The following is a 17741-nucleotide window of genomic DNA, read 5'->3' as shown; positions in this document are numbered from 1 at the left end:
TTATTATTGCCTCATTGCCACATTTCCTAAAGTCAGTGAATGCCCCATTGTCACGTGATCACTCAACCTGCACACTGGAAGAAAACTAAAATGGCGGTGTGTATTGCTGTCATAGCAAAAGAGGTAATGCTCCTTTTTCTAGCTGCAAAACATCAGCATCTCTGTTATTGCCGTATTTTACCAAATGTCATTCATTCTCTTGTGCTGTCAAAATCGGCTTCCTATTACGATTGTGTTTATGTTCCCTCAGAACTACCCGCTGTATATCCGCAGCGTTCCGACACAAAATGAGCTAAAATTTCACTACACTGTGCACACCTCCTTGGATGTGGTGGAGGAGAAGATTTCTGCTGTGGGAAAGTCATTGGGGGACCAGAGAGAGCTCTACCTTGGGCTTCTATATCCGACCGAAGACTACAAAGTGTATCCTCTTTGCAAAGGCACACATTGTTTTCGAAATAGTCATGTCATGTATACATAGGACTGTCTCAAATCCCACCATTATAAAGATGCTAATGTTGATCGTCACTGCCGCTAAAGTGTTTATTTTAACTGCATTTTTGCTTAACAGGGTAACCAAAAAGTGGAGCTCTCAAAATGGTGCAAGGCACCACAGCAAAGTACAACTTCTTCCACTCAAATGCCAATCACAACTGACAATGTCAATCCTTGACGCTCTTACTAGATATGGCTATGTAACAAACTCCAAGGTTAAATTTGTTATTGTTGTAGACTCATCTAATACATCATTGCGGGATAACGAAATCAGAAGTGTAAGTTAAATTACTGTTGAATGCATATTCTACATTCTCAAGTTAAATGTTAATTTCCAATGAAATGCTCCTACAGATGTTCAGAAAACTGCACAACTCCTTCACCGACGTAATGTGCAACCCGTTCCATACTCCAGGAAATCCCATTCAGTCAAAGTGAGTTCATGTTTGAGCAATTTTATGCATTGTTATTTTTCTAAAAAAATCACATTTAATGGTTGACCTTTTCTTTCAGGGCATTTGATGAAATTGTCTCAGGAATGATGGCTCAAAGTGCTTGATGTCCTCCCATGTACATTACCCTGCTTTCCACATTTTTGAATTACATGTGTAAATAAAAAAAAAAATTATGTTGCTGCACATGTACATGCATCATTTTAGTGCAAATGAAGCATCAGATCATTTTTATTTGTTCACATAAAGCAAAGGATGTATAAGTTAAACAGAGGAAGATTCATACAGGGCAAGCACAAAACAATACATTTGCATTTAGTCCGTCAAAATGAAAGGACATTAACGACTGCATGAATACGGGATCGTCACCCCCCATCATGCATTGACACAAAAAGCTTAAAATAATCTTATTTGGAGGACCGCTGCAGACGAACCAGTGAGCTCAGTAACGCTCTTTAAAATCAGTTCAGAGGCCCAACTTTGTACACAAGCAGCAGGGACACTCGTTTCTAGCGCTGCTGGGGGTAGTGCGGTCCGCTGGCCCCGGCTCCCATTTCTTCTGAAGGTGGGGTGATGAGGAGAAGACAAGGGTAGCGTTTGGACGTCTGTTCATGATAATCCATGTGGCCCCACTGTCTCTTACCCGCCGGGGGGCCTCCGTAGTAAGGGTGGGGGTTCTGGTGTTGCGGTCTCGTGGACTGGTAGCGAAACCTGCCTCGGGAGCCATGCTGGCCCCCCCTGGGGGTCTGGAAGCCTCGCCCTCTGCCTCTTGAGTGGCCACCTCTGTGGCCTCCCCTGTCGGTAGTGCTGATGCCAGGCATGTTGGTCCTTTTGGGCAACACCTGGAATGCAAAAATAAGACGTGTTTGTCTTTAGCTCTATTCATCAAATGCTTCTTTATGGGTAAAGACAAAACTTAGCAGTGTAAATAATTGTACACAGTTGTAGTGAGAAATAATTATGTGAAGCTTACATGCACAATTTTTTAATTACACCATTTGCTCCCTTGTGTTAAAATTGAGCCTCTGCAAGCATGAAGATTTTTTTTTGGTGTGTGGAATATGAATTAAGCACCAAAAGCCGCCTGTTTTTAAATCCATCTCAAGGGGCGGCCTTTTTTTTTTACTTGCTGTTGACTTTAAATGACATCACACTTGTTCAGGGCCAAGGTAATGACCAATCACGGCTCAGCTTGCGAACGTCACATGACCAAACTCAGAAAACGGGTGAGCCGTGATTAGTCGCTACCTGAGGAACTGTGATGACATTTTCAGTCGACATCAACTGGCAAAAAGGCTGAGATTTTGCATTCCACAAACAATATTGAAGTGGAAGTCAACCTTAACTTATTCACTGCCATTGACGTAAAAAATTCATTTGAACTATTTCTATTTAACATTTTTTTCCCCACTTTTGTTAACAAGAGTATGAAAACCTAGATTTTTTTTATTGTGCATTTAGAACAGATATAAAATTTGTGATTAATCAGTAGTTAACTAGTGATAAAAATTTTCAATCGCCTGACGCCCCTAATTTTTTATAATCTTTTTTTTTTTTTAAGTCGCGTAAGGCGATACATTTTTTTTGTGTAATTAATATCATGACTTCAATAGTTAACTCACGATTAATCACACATTTTATATCTGTTGCAAATGTAAAATATTTTTTTCCTAGGTTTTCATACTCTTGTTAACAAAAGTTGAAAAAAATTTAACTAATAGAAATAGTTCAAATGAATTTTTGACGTCTATAGCCGTCAATGGCAGTGAATGAGTTAAACATTTCTTGACACTTAACATGTTATGCGACCTCACTAGTCTAAACATGACATTCTGATTAATCCAGCCGTTTTTAATCCATTTTAGGGGGCGGCCATTTTGCTACTTGCTGTCAACTGAAGATGACATCACAGTTGCTCAGGGCTCAGGCAACAACCAATCACAGCTGACCTGATTTCTGAAGCTGCGCGCTGTGATTGGTTGTTACCAGAGACATGAGCAGCAACTGTGATGTCATCTTCAGTCGACAGCGAGTGGCAAATTGGCCGCCCACCAAGATGGATAAAAACGGCTGGATTTTGCTGCTTAACTCATATTTCACTAACGCAGTATTAACCAGAATATCATGTTTAGACTAGTGGGGCTGCATGGAACATATTGTCAAAGAAAAATTGGAGAGTTGACATCCGCTTTAAATCAGAATGCCATGTTTAGACTGGTTGGGGGCGCATACAACATGTTTTTGTAAAGACAATTTTTGGGTTGATATGAAATTAACAGCAAAATCCGCCCGTTTTTCTCCATCTCAGGGGTCGGCCATTTTAAATCTTAGCTTCAGATCAGAATACTGTATTTATTTTTAGACTAGTGGGGCTGTATAGAAAACATTGCATATTTTTTTCCTCCTTATGGTGTAGTGAATGTCACTCTCACCTTGAGAACTCTTCCTCGGAACACAGTCTCATGCAGGGCAATAGCGCTCTGCACCGAGTTGCGATCATAGAACTCGATGTAAGCAAAGCTGGAAAACAGCAAGATTCGAAAAAAAATGAACAAAATGTTTCTTGGCAGACGACCGCGCGTTCCAGAACTTGACATTAAAACTGACCCTTTGGGGTGACCGGTGAACCTGTCGCAGAGGATGGTGACGCGGTTGACAGGACCGCAGCCGTTGAAATGGATCTCCAACTCATCCGCAGTAGCTCCGTAGTCCACCTGGGATTTGAACCGGAGCGCATGCTGTTATCAAGTCGTTTGGGCAAAAGGGCATTGGGATAAAAGTGAAAAATATATATAATAAATGTCTTACATTTCCTACATAAATGGACCTGTTGTCTGCATCTATCCTCTCCTCGGGTGTCATGTGGTAGAACGTGCCTGTGGCAAGACAAAAATTCTTGACCAATTGCATCACCTGAGCTTAATTTGAGAGGTTCAAAGTTCAGGTCAAGCAAGATATTGCATGTACCAATTTCTATACTTCTGTAAAAAAAAATAATAATAATGTGGTACTCTTTCTATCTTGGAGTCAATGGAAGATGGGAAGGTGGGGCGAGTGGGGGGGGGGGGGGAGAAAAAAAAATAAAAATAAGGAGCCCTCCGCTCCATCGGGCAGCGATGAGGCACATTAAGTGCCGCAGGTGTTAGCCACATGATGACACAGCTAGCTCACCTGGCTAAAATACACCGTTGAACTTCACACAATCTGTATTTACTGCTACCAAACATCAAATGACGGCTGGTCTCACCAAGCCGGGGGCTGTTGGTCAGCAGCTGCATCTCCTCACCATCACACCTGTCCTCCTCGTCTTCTACGATTCCTTCCTCCTTCATTCTTTCGGTCTCTTCTTCCATCTCCAGCTCCTGAACTCGGGCCTTGATGGCTGCCAGCTCCTGTTTATGCACAAATTAAAATAGTCAGTGAGGTTTATTAGGAACGGTCTGCCACCATGACACAGTGTAATACTACACCAATGCAGACGGCGCTCATTGCAGCCACAATAATAAACGATGAGTAAACAGTTCACAGGATTGCAAAACTGGACATAATCTTTTACAAGTAAGCCGTTTGTTCCAGAATTACACAAACCCTACCATGTTGACATGTGCATAATTGGGAAAGCTGAGCAAATCCACAAAACCCCGTCCCCCCCCCCCCCCCTCCATTTTGATATCGATTGCTTCCTTCAAGAATACAGGTGTGTGTATAATACATATGCCAATTCCTGTTAGCTTATCTATATTATGTTAGCATTATGCTCGCAGACTTGTTAGATGAAATGATATGGTTTGGTTAAAACATTTTGTAACAGCACATTGTTTGATTCACTTTTCTTTTACTTGTCAGTTTTATCGTAAACTGTAAATAGCTTGCCGCCAAAAAAAGTCTGTGGGCAGTATTTTTACTTTGAAATGGCTTGTTCAGAACTATCAAAAAGCCCAAACCTGGCCACAATGGACTATATGCCATGGAGGAGGCGGGACTTCCAGGTTTGCGCGCGTGGGCCGCGTCCCAGTACTTGCGCTTCCGCCCTTTGTGCCCCTCGGTTGCGTGTTCCCGTCGAGGGGTGCGAGGCTGCGAGTGTGTAGTGCATGTTTCAGTGTCCGAAGCATTTCAGATAGCCAAGACGCCCTCCCGCCGCTGATGAACGGGAGCGCACGGTTGGGGGGCACGAGTGTTGGAACGCTGGCCGGAAACGGCGCTGATGTGTAAAACCCGGAAGTCCGTGGCATCTACCCAATAGCGCCAAAATCGTGTATATATATATATATATATAGTACACTATATAGTGTGCACCACGATCAAAAGAGCTTCAGTATACAGTTACTTAGGTTACATTTGTTAGGTGGTCCAGTGACATTTTCCCAATGTAAAAAAATGTATCTCGGCTAACTAAAGTTTAAGTAAATACTAACGTTATAGTTCGGTGCTGATCCAAATGAGCAATGTTAAGGCTTGGTGGAGGTCTTCCCTCTACTGAATACCACTTGCCATTTGTGTCATCTTGTATAACTGGAATTCGATTGTGCAGGTGAACCGAATTGGCAAGTGTGCATCATCCCCTTCAACATGCTTGCTATAGTAGTTGCTCTTTAAATCGAACTAACCAACCACATGTGAGAAACGGCCCGACCCAGATCATTAAGCCTTTAATTATTTTTATTTTTTTACAGTATCCAGTCTTTCTCATCCATGTCTAAACATCAGGGGAATATTATATCTCCATCTATGATCGCTGATGCATTAAAGCCTGGACGTTTAAACGGGTACATCTTCCCGTGTGCGCCATTCCTCCACCCCTGCTAGCGTCCGTTCTTCCACCGCAGCGGCGGCTCTTTTCCTCGCCGATAACGAAAAAAACCAAAACACTCACCGGGTCCTCGCCGAGATGCTCCCCGATGGACTGTCCCTGCAGATAGGCGTATTCCAGATGATTGTCCGCCATGCTCATTGTTTCAACATGGCTTCTGCAGCCAGGTCTCACCGCAGCCTGCTAGCACGCGACGCGCAAATAATGTCACCCCGGAAGTAGACTGTGAGGACGCGCGTGACGTCGTGAACTTAACGAGCATCAGCTGTGCGCGTGCACGTCTTGTGCCGTGTTGATTGACAGCGTCGTCGTGTGCCAAGTCCGACAATTTTCTGAGCTGCCCCCCCTCCCCAGTTAACCTTTAACCCCAGTAGGACATACGTCATGAATTCATAATGAGCTGTAATTGAAAACCAAATGAAAATTAGTTGAATTAGTGATAAGAAAATAAACAAATAAATGAATGAATGAATAAATAAATAAGCATCTTCTAGCCGGTCAGGCATTAATAAAATAATGAATAATCCTGAATGAATGTACAGTACTTGCAACTGTCTGCCTGAACCCCGGTCACTAAACGGCAGCATCTTTTGTATCTCAATCGAATAAATGCTACATTGCACTATTTGTTTTTGTATGTGCAGGTCTCAAGTCACCCTGTGACATCTGAATAACTTCTGTTCTTTATGTTTCGTATGTATGATCATTCTTAGGCTTTTTTGTTTGTTTTGTTTTGAGATTCCATCGTAATCATTTATTGACTTTTGATGCTGAGTGCTTCTCAATTATTTTTTTGGTACCCTCCCTCTCCACTGCGACTATAAATAGTGACACTTTTCTATAAAATGTTTCACTCTGTCAATAAATGAACTGGACTATGGATAAATGAACAAAGATGCAATATTTTTGAGTCAATAAACCATTCTGGACCAATTAAGTTGAAATTAGCCAATTTCCCGCAACACATCTATATCATCTGTGATTATGTTGAAGCCAAAAGCCAAGCAGAGCTGCACTGAATTTTGTTGAATGAACTGATTAGCTTCTGATAAGTGGCACATACTTTGCAGTGTAAAGTTGTCAATGCGGCGAAGGTGAAGGGGGATTTGTGTTTGGTGATGTGCCCTTTGTATGCACCACATACACAGATCCACACACACCATATAATAAAGTAATTCTTGGTAATGAAGTGCTGCCACTATAAGGAAAAATATTATCCATGCTAGGTTTGTGCTGCCCCTAGTTGTCACGGTGATAAAAGCTGTACCTGCCATAAGCAAATTGCCATTGTATTTTGTTATGATTTTTAATTTTGTGCACAATTTGTCTCACAATCTGGCTCTACTAAATGTGATTAAATGTAAAACAGTATTCAATTTGTGTGACAACTCTTTACTGTCAATATTAATTTCATGGGAACATGGTTTGGGCAACCCACATGGGAGACATGGTGTTGTGTTGGTGTATACTTTTCAATTATAATTGATTGAAAAGGTTTCAAAGGGTCCAGAGCAGAATCTATTGGCAATTACAGTGATAAATATTGTTTTAGGAGTGTAAAAAAAATGCAGCGTGTACGGCTTTCATTTCATATTTTAATTACACAGTTACATTGTTCAACACAGACAATAACCTGAATTAGAATGTTTTACAGCGTCACACATCCAACAGAGCGAACAGTTAAAGAGCGGTATTAGCAACAGGGAGGAAAGCATGCAAGAAATAAATACAAATCAGAATTTAATTCCTCTGGCACAGTTTACTTTATCTAAAAACGGCAACAGGAACTTGAAAAGAGAGAAATAAAACAAAGATTTTCAGTCAACCTTTCCTACAGAAAATTGCTGTTTTTTTCCCCCATGTCATAGTGTATTGCACAATACAGTATAGAATGTTGTTCAAGACACCCTCGTTTTCATTATTTTATGTAAAGTTAAAAACGGGACCATCCTGAGCCATGACATTTTTTTTGGGGAGTATGCAAGTGCTGTATGGGACTTTTAGCACATTCGCTTTCACCTCTGGCTATTCAGCAGTGCCTGTCACAGGAAGGATGCGCCATCACTTCTGATGAGCCTTGAGACGTAATTGGTTGGCTCCGTTTGGCAACCTGCTAAAATGTGTCGTTTTTAAACATGCTTTGTAAAGCGGGGAGCCTTTAAAGGTATTCACAACAGCAGAGCCCATTTCATTTCACAGAATGCAAAGAAACGAATATGACAAATCTCATTTGTTTGACACAATGTATCGGACACACCCTCGTGTAACAGACTGTCACAACAAAGTACAGTTAAGGTACTCTTTAGGTCTGCTTTGCTTTGCGTGAATGTACGCTTCACAACCCACATCCGCCTCCTAAACTCTCTATTAATGCTCAAACAAAAACATTACCGTAAGTACAATGGAAGCAAATAGCTTTTGGTTGTATTTTGGTCATTTCTAAGTGGTCAGTTCGGTTTGGTTTATTTCTTGGAGGGCATCAATACAGACAAGGGCGCACACTAACAATCCGCAGTGTGGCACCGCGCCACTGGGTGGCGCCTCTTTGTTTTTGTGGGCATGTTCAGCGCTTTTTCGTCTTTTGGCTGTGAATATTTTTTTTTACGCCGGGGAGGCACGATTATTGTGACGCGTGGTGGCGCCTAACCCACAGTTTTTTTTTGTTTTTGTTTCTTTTTAATAAAAATGAACCTGTGGACTTCTAGTTGCTCTCCCGTTTTTGTTGTCCCTCTGCCGCCGTCCATGGCCGATCAGCCGCCGGGCAATACAACACGCGCTAACAGCGTTTGAAAGGCGTTGCCACCGTAATGCTCTTTTAATGCTGATAATGTTTACAAACCACACAACGTTAACACAGATACTGTTGCTACATATTGTGGATCTCTGTCAGTCGTCTGCCTGGGGTCTTTTATTAAAGCTCGGGAGGGTTTCAAGTACAAAGATGTGGTGGGGAAAAGGAAAATTAAGTTTATAAAACCACACTCTATTCACACTGGAACACATGCTCACCATTCATTGATTTCATCTCTGCAAGGCTTTGCAACTGCTTGAACATACAAACAGTCGGCTTTCCAGAGGAGATGCTTCTATATGTCACAGAAACACAATTTAGAATGTCCATTGAACGTTTAAAGCTCAAATGTTTCACTCTCGGCTCCGATTCTCTTGACTGTTTGCATCTCAGACACTTTGGTTAACTGTAGTGGAGCTTTAACCTCATCCTATCCTGGTTTGGCATCACGACAATAGGTCAAAGCCGGTTATGGCAATGCAGGAGTACTTTGGTCTGCGCTTTTATTGGTTTTGGGTGACAAATGGCTTGCCATGGTCAATGATGTGTTCAGTTTGGTTGTTGTTTCACCGACGGATCGGTCTGATGGGACGCGGTTACGGCGGCAAGGCCTTTCAAAACCCAAGCAGGTCATGGATTCACACGTGTGGATGCGCGCTTCCGTGTCTGCACTCGGCCCATCTTTTCAAAGTCCAGGTGAAGCTCTCCTGGCGATTAGCTGTATGGTCTCAGGAGGTAGCAAGTGAAGAGTGCTCGGGCGTCGCAAAAAGTCAACACCGCATCAAAGAGGCCATTTCTGTCGCAAATACAAAAAAAAATGCTACACAGAGATGCAGCACAAGCTTGCAGCTTATTTCGCACCGTAAGCACCAGATCATCTTTAAATAATGTCATCATTCACTGTGGCCATATGTTGGGCGCTTTAAAGTGTTTATGAGAACCAAATTTTGCTTGAATGTGGCCACATGGCCCTTTTCCACTCGGTAAAAGCCCAAGGCTGATAAATCAACCAAGGGAATGCTCAAAAGCTGTGTGGGAAAAAAAGCGACAAGATCCTCAATTTTTTTTTTTCCAATGATCAAAAACTTACGTCTAAAAACAAGGGAGCCAAATTAACATCTGATGTTGGCTTTACTTCATCTGAATACTGGCTAACTGTCCAATTTTACTTTGAAAGGTTTTTTACTGCAGCTGGAGGTAACAAACATAACGAAAGAGTGAAGAGAAAACGGTCACAGAGGAACTATTCTAAATGAGCGGTAATATTTCACAGGACTCAATTGAAACGAGAAACGGAACTAATTTGGCATGAACGATTTGAAATGAGTCTCCTCCTGCGTGACTTTGCCAAATCTGGTGTCAAGGAAATTCGGCACACTGAAAATATTCACTCACATTTTAAAAGAATGAACGAAGATCACATCTCTTGACAAGGTGATGGATTTCCCCTCGGTAAGTTCATTAAAGCCTAATTCATGTATTCCTGGAAGTCATGCAGTTCATGCACACTTGATCGGTCAGAATGTACGTTCCCCTACATCTACTCCACTGAAGAAAAGTGTTTGAATTATCAATTTAAAAGCAAAAACAAAAGAAAGAAAGAAAGAAAGAAAGCAATTGATACATTGGAGAAACAAATGTACTGTGAGAAAATCATATTCTGGACATTAAACTTTAAAGGTTTCTGTTATTTGGCAAACACATTTTTGGACCTCTTTAAATACTATGTACATTCACATTAAGTTACCGATGTTACTTTAAATATATTTATATGTATCTATATTATATGACACCCTATGGGCAGTTGCTGAGGTTCCATTCAGTAGCTGAATTCTCTTCATATTGCACCTCCGTCCTCTCACTGTCTTACAATGCGAGCAATACAAAATATTCTACAAGAGGGGTTTCATCTCATTAATATAGATACAACAAATCAAACAATGAGTACATTGTGGGGCTTCCTTTCATAGACCAGCGTCCTTGCCCGGATCCGTCCCACTGCGCAGTCCCCAGGATGAGGAAAATGAAAGGAAACAAAAAAAAAAAAAAAAAAAAAAAAAAAAAAGTCAATTTCTGGATATACACAAGGTCATGTGTAGGCGAGCGACAATAGACTATTGAAAAATGCAAAGAGGAACAATATCTACAAGCAGGTTTGATCCCTTTCCCGTGCTGTCTTGCTCTGATGTCAATTCCGAAGCAGGCTGGGTTGGGGGGTGGGGGGGGGGGCAGACTCGAGTCAAGTCGTCGGGCCAAAGTGTCGGGATGTGGGATGAAGGGAGGTAGAAAAAGAGGAGAGTCTGCACCGCCCTTCCCTCGGCTCTGTTCATCGTGCTTTGGAAAAGGTGTGTGAATGTAAAGGTAAATTTCACCTCACCGTTGGGAGATTTTAAAAAAACAAAACAAACATACACAATGCTTGCATGTGTTCTACTGGATGTAATTGCTCCTCCAGGCTTGAGGTTTTTGGTAGCTACATTGTTGTGTATGTAACGTCATCTCCCGTTGAGTCTGCGTAGCGTTTCCGTTCCCTCTTTTTTTTTTTTTTTTTTTTGCTTCCCACTCTCAAACAAATCTCATCCGGGGTGAGGCCTCGGTCCATTTCGCCGAGTCGTTCACAGCGTTGTCCATATGTCCGGGCCATCACTGAAAGATGGCTGAAGTCTTGTCCACGGTGCAGAAGGCAGCTACGCAGCAGAGCTTGACTTTCGCTCTCTTTCTCTCATGGGGCTGCCTTATCTGCTGAAGAGGTGATGTTGCTTTGCGTTTGGTTATGAGTGCTTCTCTTTATCGCTGACTCACTTTGGCAGTGTAATACAAAGGTTTGGATCAGGTTGTTTTTCATCTTTGAATTCATTTGGGTTCACAATGGTTTTCGAGAGGTGAGTCCGGCGTAGATTTTTCTTGGCTCGCTAGCAAGGTAGTTAGCAGTTTAAAACTCATGTCATTACGATGGTTTATCAACGTCCGCGTCATCACTTTTTTTTTTTTTTGTCTTATTTAGAATATTTGGACTGCTCTTTGTATTCCGTTAAAGCCAGAAAGAAATGTTTCATAAATACTAAGTTGTGTTTCTGAGGAATGGCATCACTTGTTTCCCCCAAAGCTAAATGTATTTGAGGTAAAAAAAAAAAAAAAAAAAAAAGAGAAAAGTTTATCATCCTTATCTTGTTGGCATTTGGAGACTGGAGAAGATCGGTACTGTTAGCGCATATAACAGGTCTGGGTGCTCTCATTGGGACAAAAGTATTAGGAAATTGAAGTGCTAATTGGTCTTGTCATGTCTTAAACACAGCTCATGCGAGCACATCTTAGTCAAGTCTCCAGGTTCCCAACAAACCTTATGATATGTTACTGTCACTCGTTATTGTGCTTTTCAACAGTTACACTAAGCTTTAAGGTGACCAGAATCCGTGACAGTCTCGTTTTGAGCGTTGTGTCGCATGTCCCGGCGGATTTCGCCAGCCGCATTGTTTTGTCTCCCTTTTTACGCAGGTCTCGCCACAGTGTCCGTTTTTTTTTTGTTCGTTTTTTTTTTTGTCTGGTCAGCAAGCCAATTGTTTGGGCCATGTGTATGTCAATCACACAGTTGTCATAGCGATTCGTAGGATAAACTAATTAAAAAGAAATTTAACTGTTGAATTACTTCCAATTTACTTCCACATTCACATTTGCGTTCTCTCTAATCGCTAGCAGATGTGTTTTCGTCATAACTGAACTCACTCTAATTCCTGTTTCCATGTCTACGAATCATGGGATATGTAGCTATCTAGCTAACTAGCTTAATGCTGCGGTTGCCAGTGAGACCCTACACAAGCTTAGCTTTTCTGGCGGCAGATTAATTCCAATGTTACAATACGGCACCGGCTGCTGGGACCGAGCAAAAAAGGTTGGATAAGGGTGAGTGCCTTTTTGTTTAGCGCTGTTGAACTGTCAATCAAGATAGCATTTAGCATTAGCTAAAGTAATAGCACAATGACTGGTCACCAGATTGACTAGCGATTAAATGTGAATTTATGGTATCCCGGTTTTTAATTTTGAAAATCTGGTCACCCTAACTAAGTCAGAATGTTAAGCTATCAGAGTTAGCTAGTTTCCGAATGAACAATACTGAGCTCTTAAAAAGAAAAAGAGAAAAAAAAAAAAAAAAAAAGCTATCAGAGTTAAAAAAAGAAAAGAAAAAAGGAACAAGGTCTAAATTGTTGGAGGAGGAAAGGGGGTCACTGTGAGATGAAGATTCCTCAGTTTGGTTTTGTGTGGCTACTGTCATAACAGGGGACGAACGGGATCCCACGTCAGCGAGATGTGGCATCGAGTAGCGCGGGTGTGGCTGGAGTGGTGGAGCGAGAGGCACTACTTGAACTGCTCTCCTTGGGGCTGGCCGACATGCTGCCGCTGCCGCTGCCCGCCCCCGCCGCGATTCCGCTCTGGCCCGCCAGCGACAGCGGACCCGGAGGGGTGCTCTCCGAGTGGGTGGGGGGTGCGCCGGACGCCGAGGAGGGGGTGCCAAGAGGAACACTGCTGCCCCCTGGCAGCCCTTGCAGACCTTGACCACAGACGTGGTGGTGCCTCTCCCAGTCTTTGTGTTGGCAGAAGGAGCCGCAGTAGCGAGCGGTGTTGCAGCCGCTGCACGTTTCGCTGGCTTTCCTCCCGCAGTTCCAGCAGCTCTGGTGAGACAGTGGGAAGACAGACGGTTGATAAAAATAAGTCTCTTTTTGTCTCCAAGACGTGACACAGTTATATGTGTGTGTGGTACTTGATTTATGGTTTTCCTGCTAAATCTATTTACATGGTGGATTCATTTCAAGTCTGCTCTGGTTTGAGCCACCAGCAGGTGGTGGTCATCTGCTCTGGAATGGCCTCAGTCTGGCACCCTGCGCTTACCATCTGCGTCTGTCTGCCATTATTATACAAACAACTGGACTGCTTCTGCAGCGATGATGGCACCATGGTGGTGCTGCTAAACAAGAGCCAAGAGCTGTTAGCTGAACGTCGGAAGCTGATAAAAATGCTGGTGCGAGCTGCCTGCTGGTGGTAATAATGTCGCGGTCCAGAAAATTGGGAGCCAGCCTCTATCTGACTTCAAGCTTATGAGGTCAGACGGCAAAGAAAAAAAAAAGGTACAGTGGTGTATTGACTTGCTATTTTAATTTGTGCCAAGGCACGGTTCGAAATAAGCGGGTTTTTTTTTTGCATTTTGCGCCTCATCAAAAGACAAAACTGGGACTAAAAAGCTGAGACAGTCCCAAAAAACTTCACTGGACTGGACGTTCACTTGTGACGTTACCTCACCTACGCATGGGAAATAGGTGGCTTGGTACTGTTTATACCACACCAGCTAGCTAGCTAGCAATGAGCTTTGGCTAGCTACTTTTGCGGCTAAACACGTTGTGGAGCCGCTTCTAGGTCATTGCCTCCATGGCGGCAAGTAAGCTACACTTCTGACAAGTATCGTTTTCATGAAGGGATGACAGGGAAAGACGGGAGAATTCATGCTAATTGCTAGGCTAACCTAAGAGTGACAAGGTTAGCTCGCGTTTAACACCAGAATGATGTGTTTGGGTGACTTTTAATAGACATCTGGTTGGAACCATGTTAAAGCGGAGAACAAACTGAACAGAAAAATAGCAGGTAATTTATAGTAAGTGTCTGGGAGAAATTAAATAAATTGCATTTACGAGGTACGTCCGCTATTTGTTCGTTTTCACAATAGTCCTGAGTTTCGACTTTTGAGGTCTGCACAATAAATGCTTTGCTTGTAGTAAATAAAATACTGTTTTCTGCTATAAACAATGTGAATTTAAGAAATAAAAACTGTTGGTTACATAAAAAACGAAAAACAGTTGGTCATCGAAAAACCCTTGCTACAAATCCCTGGGATTAACCTGGCCAAAAAAATGCTCCACAAAATTAGAAAGTTGCTCGTCAAATAGTCATTGATTTTAAAACAACTCATTTTTTTGTGTATTTTAATAAGAAAAATAGCTCTGTATTATGTATTCTATCATATAAAGCAGCATCAACAAAAGGTATTGTTGTCTGTGATACTCACTTCACTGGAGTCCTCCTGCTGGTTGATGACTGTTAGTGCGTCCTCGGAGGCTTGCCTCTTGGCCTCAGCCAGGGCCCTCTCCATTTTTGAGCGTTCCGCTGAAATCATCTCATGAGCCTTCCTCTCAGCATCGGACACGGCCTTCTGCAGCTCCGACATCGCCTGCCGCTTTACTTCGTTCACCGCTTCCTCTGAGAAGGAAAAAAGGAAAGAGAAAAATGGACGCGTTAGAGCCTCCGCCTGCTCCGCCATCATTTATTGAAGCGCTTTAAGCTGCTTTTTTGTCGTATCTTGGCTAACAGATGCACGCCATCCAAGATTTAAAAGTTGACGGCAGAAATGGGGAACATCCAGACAGTCGGTGATGAATTCCAACACAATCTGGACTCAGAGCGCAGAACAGCAGATGCCTCCAAAGTTTTGTCACCAGCTTGGCTGTTCAGCCGCCATCATGGGATTCCCTTTCTGCCTGATTGTCCTTCTGTCATCTGGACGGTTCAGTAACAAATCCTCAGACAACTAAGCATCCTGAAAATACGCCAGTGTGCTTGTCTTCACTACAATGCTCCTACGGTGTCGATTGTTGTGTCGGGTTTTGTGCACTTCCAGGAAATATTGAATAACAAAGAGGAGGGGGTGTTTTTACCCGAGGCAGTTACGGGACAATACTTGGACAAAAGCATTTGGATGAGTCTGCTTCCAAGGAAACAGTTTGAGGTTTGGGTATACCGGTAAACAAAATGAAGTCTTTGAATCAAATCTGGCTCACTTCAGCTTGAAATCAGAAAGTGTTGTGTTCTTGAATTCTCCAACTCCATACAGCTTAAGGAAGTTTCACTTTACTTTTGCTAGCTTAGTTGTGCTGGACTACAATTACTCAACTTGCACTCTAAAAACAGTTGGGTCAAAAAGAACTCAACTATGGGTCAGAAATGGACCGATCCTCTACTTGGGTCGATTTGATCCAACTTTGAGTCAAGAAATGGGTCCTTTAGCATAAAACAACTCATAAATAGTGGTCATAATATATCCTTTAATTGGGTCAAAAAATTGGTAATTTTGTATAAAACAACCCAGAAAGTTGGGTCAAAATGACCCATAAAGTAGATCGGTCCATTTTTGATCCATAATTGGGTTACTTTTTGACCCAACTGTTTTTAGAGTGTGGCATTGCAAATCATGCAGTTAGGTCGCTGACTCCCATCGCTCAACAACAACAACAACAACAACAACAACAACAACAACCACAATATTCTTAAAATGAAATCCAGGGGCAGCAGATACAATGAAAACAGCAGAGGCCCCAGAATTGAGCTCTGTGGAACACCAGACGTTCCGTTATACATGTGAATCCATTATTGCACATATATGTTTTAGCCATTAGAACCTGTGGACATTCATACTACATTCAAGAACCACTAGCAGTTGCTTCTCCGCACTTGTACAGTTTAGCATGTGTATACGCATATGCTAAAATTATTAGCATGTGCCTTGGATGCCATTCACATCAATGCATAAAGTCAGTGTTATGCATCATTCTAACATTACCTTCATCCTCCACTTGATTCCTCCTATTTCTGTTTCCATTCATTTCTCCCACTCTTTTATTCTCTCCCCTCAAGCATTATATGCATTATCTCAAGCTCAATTATCAGGCCTAATGTATGCACCACCAAGATAAGTTTGCAAATTTAATTAATTCTTATCAAGGAGAGTACATAGCAGATGCGAGGGCAATTAGCACTTAATGAAAAACACAGGGGCAGCAATATTAGCGTTATAATTCCACAGGGATTTGCCAAGTCTATTCACAGACCCTATTTTTTTATTTTTTTATTTGGTCCCAAAATCACAGCAGTCTCTCAAGCTGAACTCGATCGGAGAAAACAGTGCGTGCATGGTTTTAATTAAAAGGGAGAGGGGCAGACTACCTGGCTGCGCACACTCGCACACAAACACACACTGAAGGGAAGATGCTGTGAGTGAGATATGTTACTCACCCTGCTTGTTTTGGAGGTGCTTTAGTGCCGGGGAAAGCGGGACGCTTGTCGTGCCTGTATGAAAAACAACTGCAGTTAAAATAGCTTCTTCTTTTTTTTTTCTGCTGGTCAAAAATGCAGCGCAATATTTTGCCAACAGCAGCAGCATGTTCGTTCCACAGGATCTATATGTAAGGATTATGACTGACAAAAAAAAATCCTTTTGACGAGGGTGGGAAAAGGTTGGAGCCAAAATGATCCAAGGAATGTGTCAAAACAAACAAACATGCAGTACTGGAAAAAAGGACGTGCAATTCCGTTTATGGATATGCACATATATGTATTTTATAAATACATACAATTACATATAAATATAATAAATAAAAATAAAATAAATAAAAATAAAAATAAAATAAAATACATGGAGAGAAAATAAAATACATGGAGAGAAAATAAAATAAATGGAGAGAAAATAAAAAAAAAGGAGAGAAAAAACGGAGGGGCGGGTGGGTTGTTGAACTCAAGATTTTATTTGGCCCATAAAGTCCCATTTCAAGTGTTCTGTGCTGCTGTGGCATGCCTCGGGCCAGGTGACTGCATTTTCACTGCAGCTTAACTGCAGTGGCCTTTCATAGTGGTTACAGATGGAGGGCTTTTAGCCAGAATTCTACAGAGGGCTTTCAATCCTGTGACTGAAAGGCCTCTGTCCTTTCCGTCCTGAGCAATGTTTCCACCCAGTGGTAAGTTCAGATTTTCACCACATTTGTTTTATTGTCACACTCGAGTACAGAGACGCTATTTTGACAGCGTGAAATGAAGCAACGTACAGTTTGGTGGAAACGGGGCCATAGTGGAAAAAGGATGAGGCGGTGACTACTCGTTGTGAGATGCACGATTGTGTCGGTTTGGAGCGCAAGGAAACCGTTAGCGTGAGGTCCCCGTAGACAAAATCGGGAGAAGGAGGTGTGGTGGTTCTTACCAGCTTTTCTCCAGATTTCCTCTGGCAGGTATCCCGATGGTGGTCTGTGCAGAAAGTCTCTGTGGATCTCTGAAACACACAGAGAGACCCAATCAGGAATGCACACACACATAAAGGTTAAAAACAAAACTACTTTTATCCACATTATGTATGGATGTTGAATCATCATAAAACTCAGCCCAA

General features: G+C 42.2%; 3 protein-coding genes across 5 annotated transcripts in view; 1 reads left to right on the top strand and 2 right to left on the bottom strand.

Moving 5' to 3' along the window:
• The first annotated feature begins 47 nt into the window (after positions 1 to 47).
• On the top strand, positions 48 to 1133 carry trappc2l (trafficking protein particle complex subunit 2L). The gene is made up of 5 exons (XM_086072220.1): positions 48 to 123; positions 251 to 423; positions 686 to 773; positions 850 to 929; positions 1009 to 1133. The coding sequence occupies exons 1-5, from the start codon at positions 91 to 93 to the stop codon at positions 1052 to 1054; spliced, it is 420 nt and encodes a 139-aa protein (XP_085928346.1). The 5' UTR covers positions 48 to 90; the 3' UTR covers positions 1055 to 1133.
• Positions 1134 to 1137: 4 nt separating this feature from the next.
• On the bottom strand, positions 1138 to 6110 carry pabpn1l (PABPN1 like, cytoplasmic). 2 transcript variants are annotated; one of them, XM_086072218.1, is made up of 6 exons: positions 5821 to 6110; positions 4195 to 4339; positions 3756 to 3823; positions 3555 to 3661; positions 3380 to 3467; positions 1138 to 1789 (listed from the first exon to the last, which is right to left on the bottom strand). In XM_086072218.1, exons 1-6 carry the CDS (start codon positions 5896 to 5898, stop codon positions 1457 to 1459), a joined length of 819 nt encoding a protein of 272 aa, XP_085928344.1. In that variant the 5' UTR covers positions 5899 to 6110; the 3' UTR covers positions 1138 to 1456. The 2 variants fall into 2 exon arrangements, with proteins under 2 accessions (XP_085928344.1, XP_085928345.1); XM_086072219.1 differs by having other exon boundaries at positions 4234 to 4339.
• A 4479-nt stretch (positions 6111 to 10589) lies between these two features.
• The window catches only part of cbfa2t3 (CBFA2/RUNX1 partner transcriptional co-repressor 3), a 53164-nt gene continuing 46012 nt past the window's right edge, over positions 10590 to 17741 (bottom strand). For both annotated transcript variants that reach the window (XM_086071544.1, XM_086071545.1), the window contains exons 9-12: positions 17559 to 17627; positions 16601 to 16654; positions 14601 to 14791; positions 10590 to 13215 (exon numbers count right to left, since the gene is read on the bottom strand). In XM_086071544.1, the coding sequence (XP_085927670.1) occupies positions 12844 to 13215; positions 14601 to 14791; positions 16601 to 16654; positions 17559 to 17627 (686 nt within the window). In that variant the 3' untranslated portion in view covers positions 10590 to 12843. The remainder of the gene's footprint in view (positions 13216 to 14600; positions 14792 to 16600; positions 16655 to 17558; positions 17628 to 17741) is intronic.

Source organism: Leptonotus elevatus, chromosome 3, assembly GCF_054856555.1.
Source record: "Leptonotus elevatus isolate MCC_2025b chromosome 3, RoL_Lele_1.0, whole genome shotgun sequence".
NCBI lineage: Eukaryota > Metazoa > Chordata > Actinopteri > Syngnathiformes > Syngnathidae > Leptonotus > Leptonotus elevatus.
Note: the sequence above shows the minus strand (reverse complement) of the source record. Positions and strands in the feature narration are given on the sequence as shown.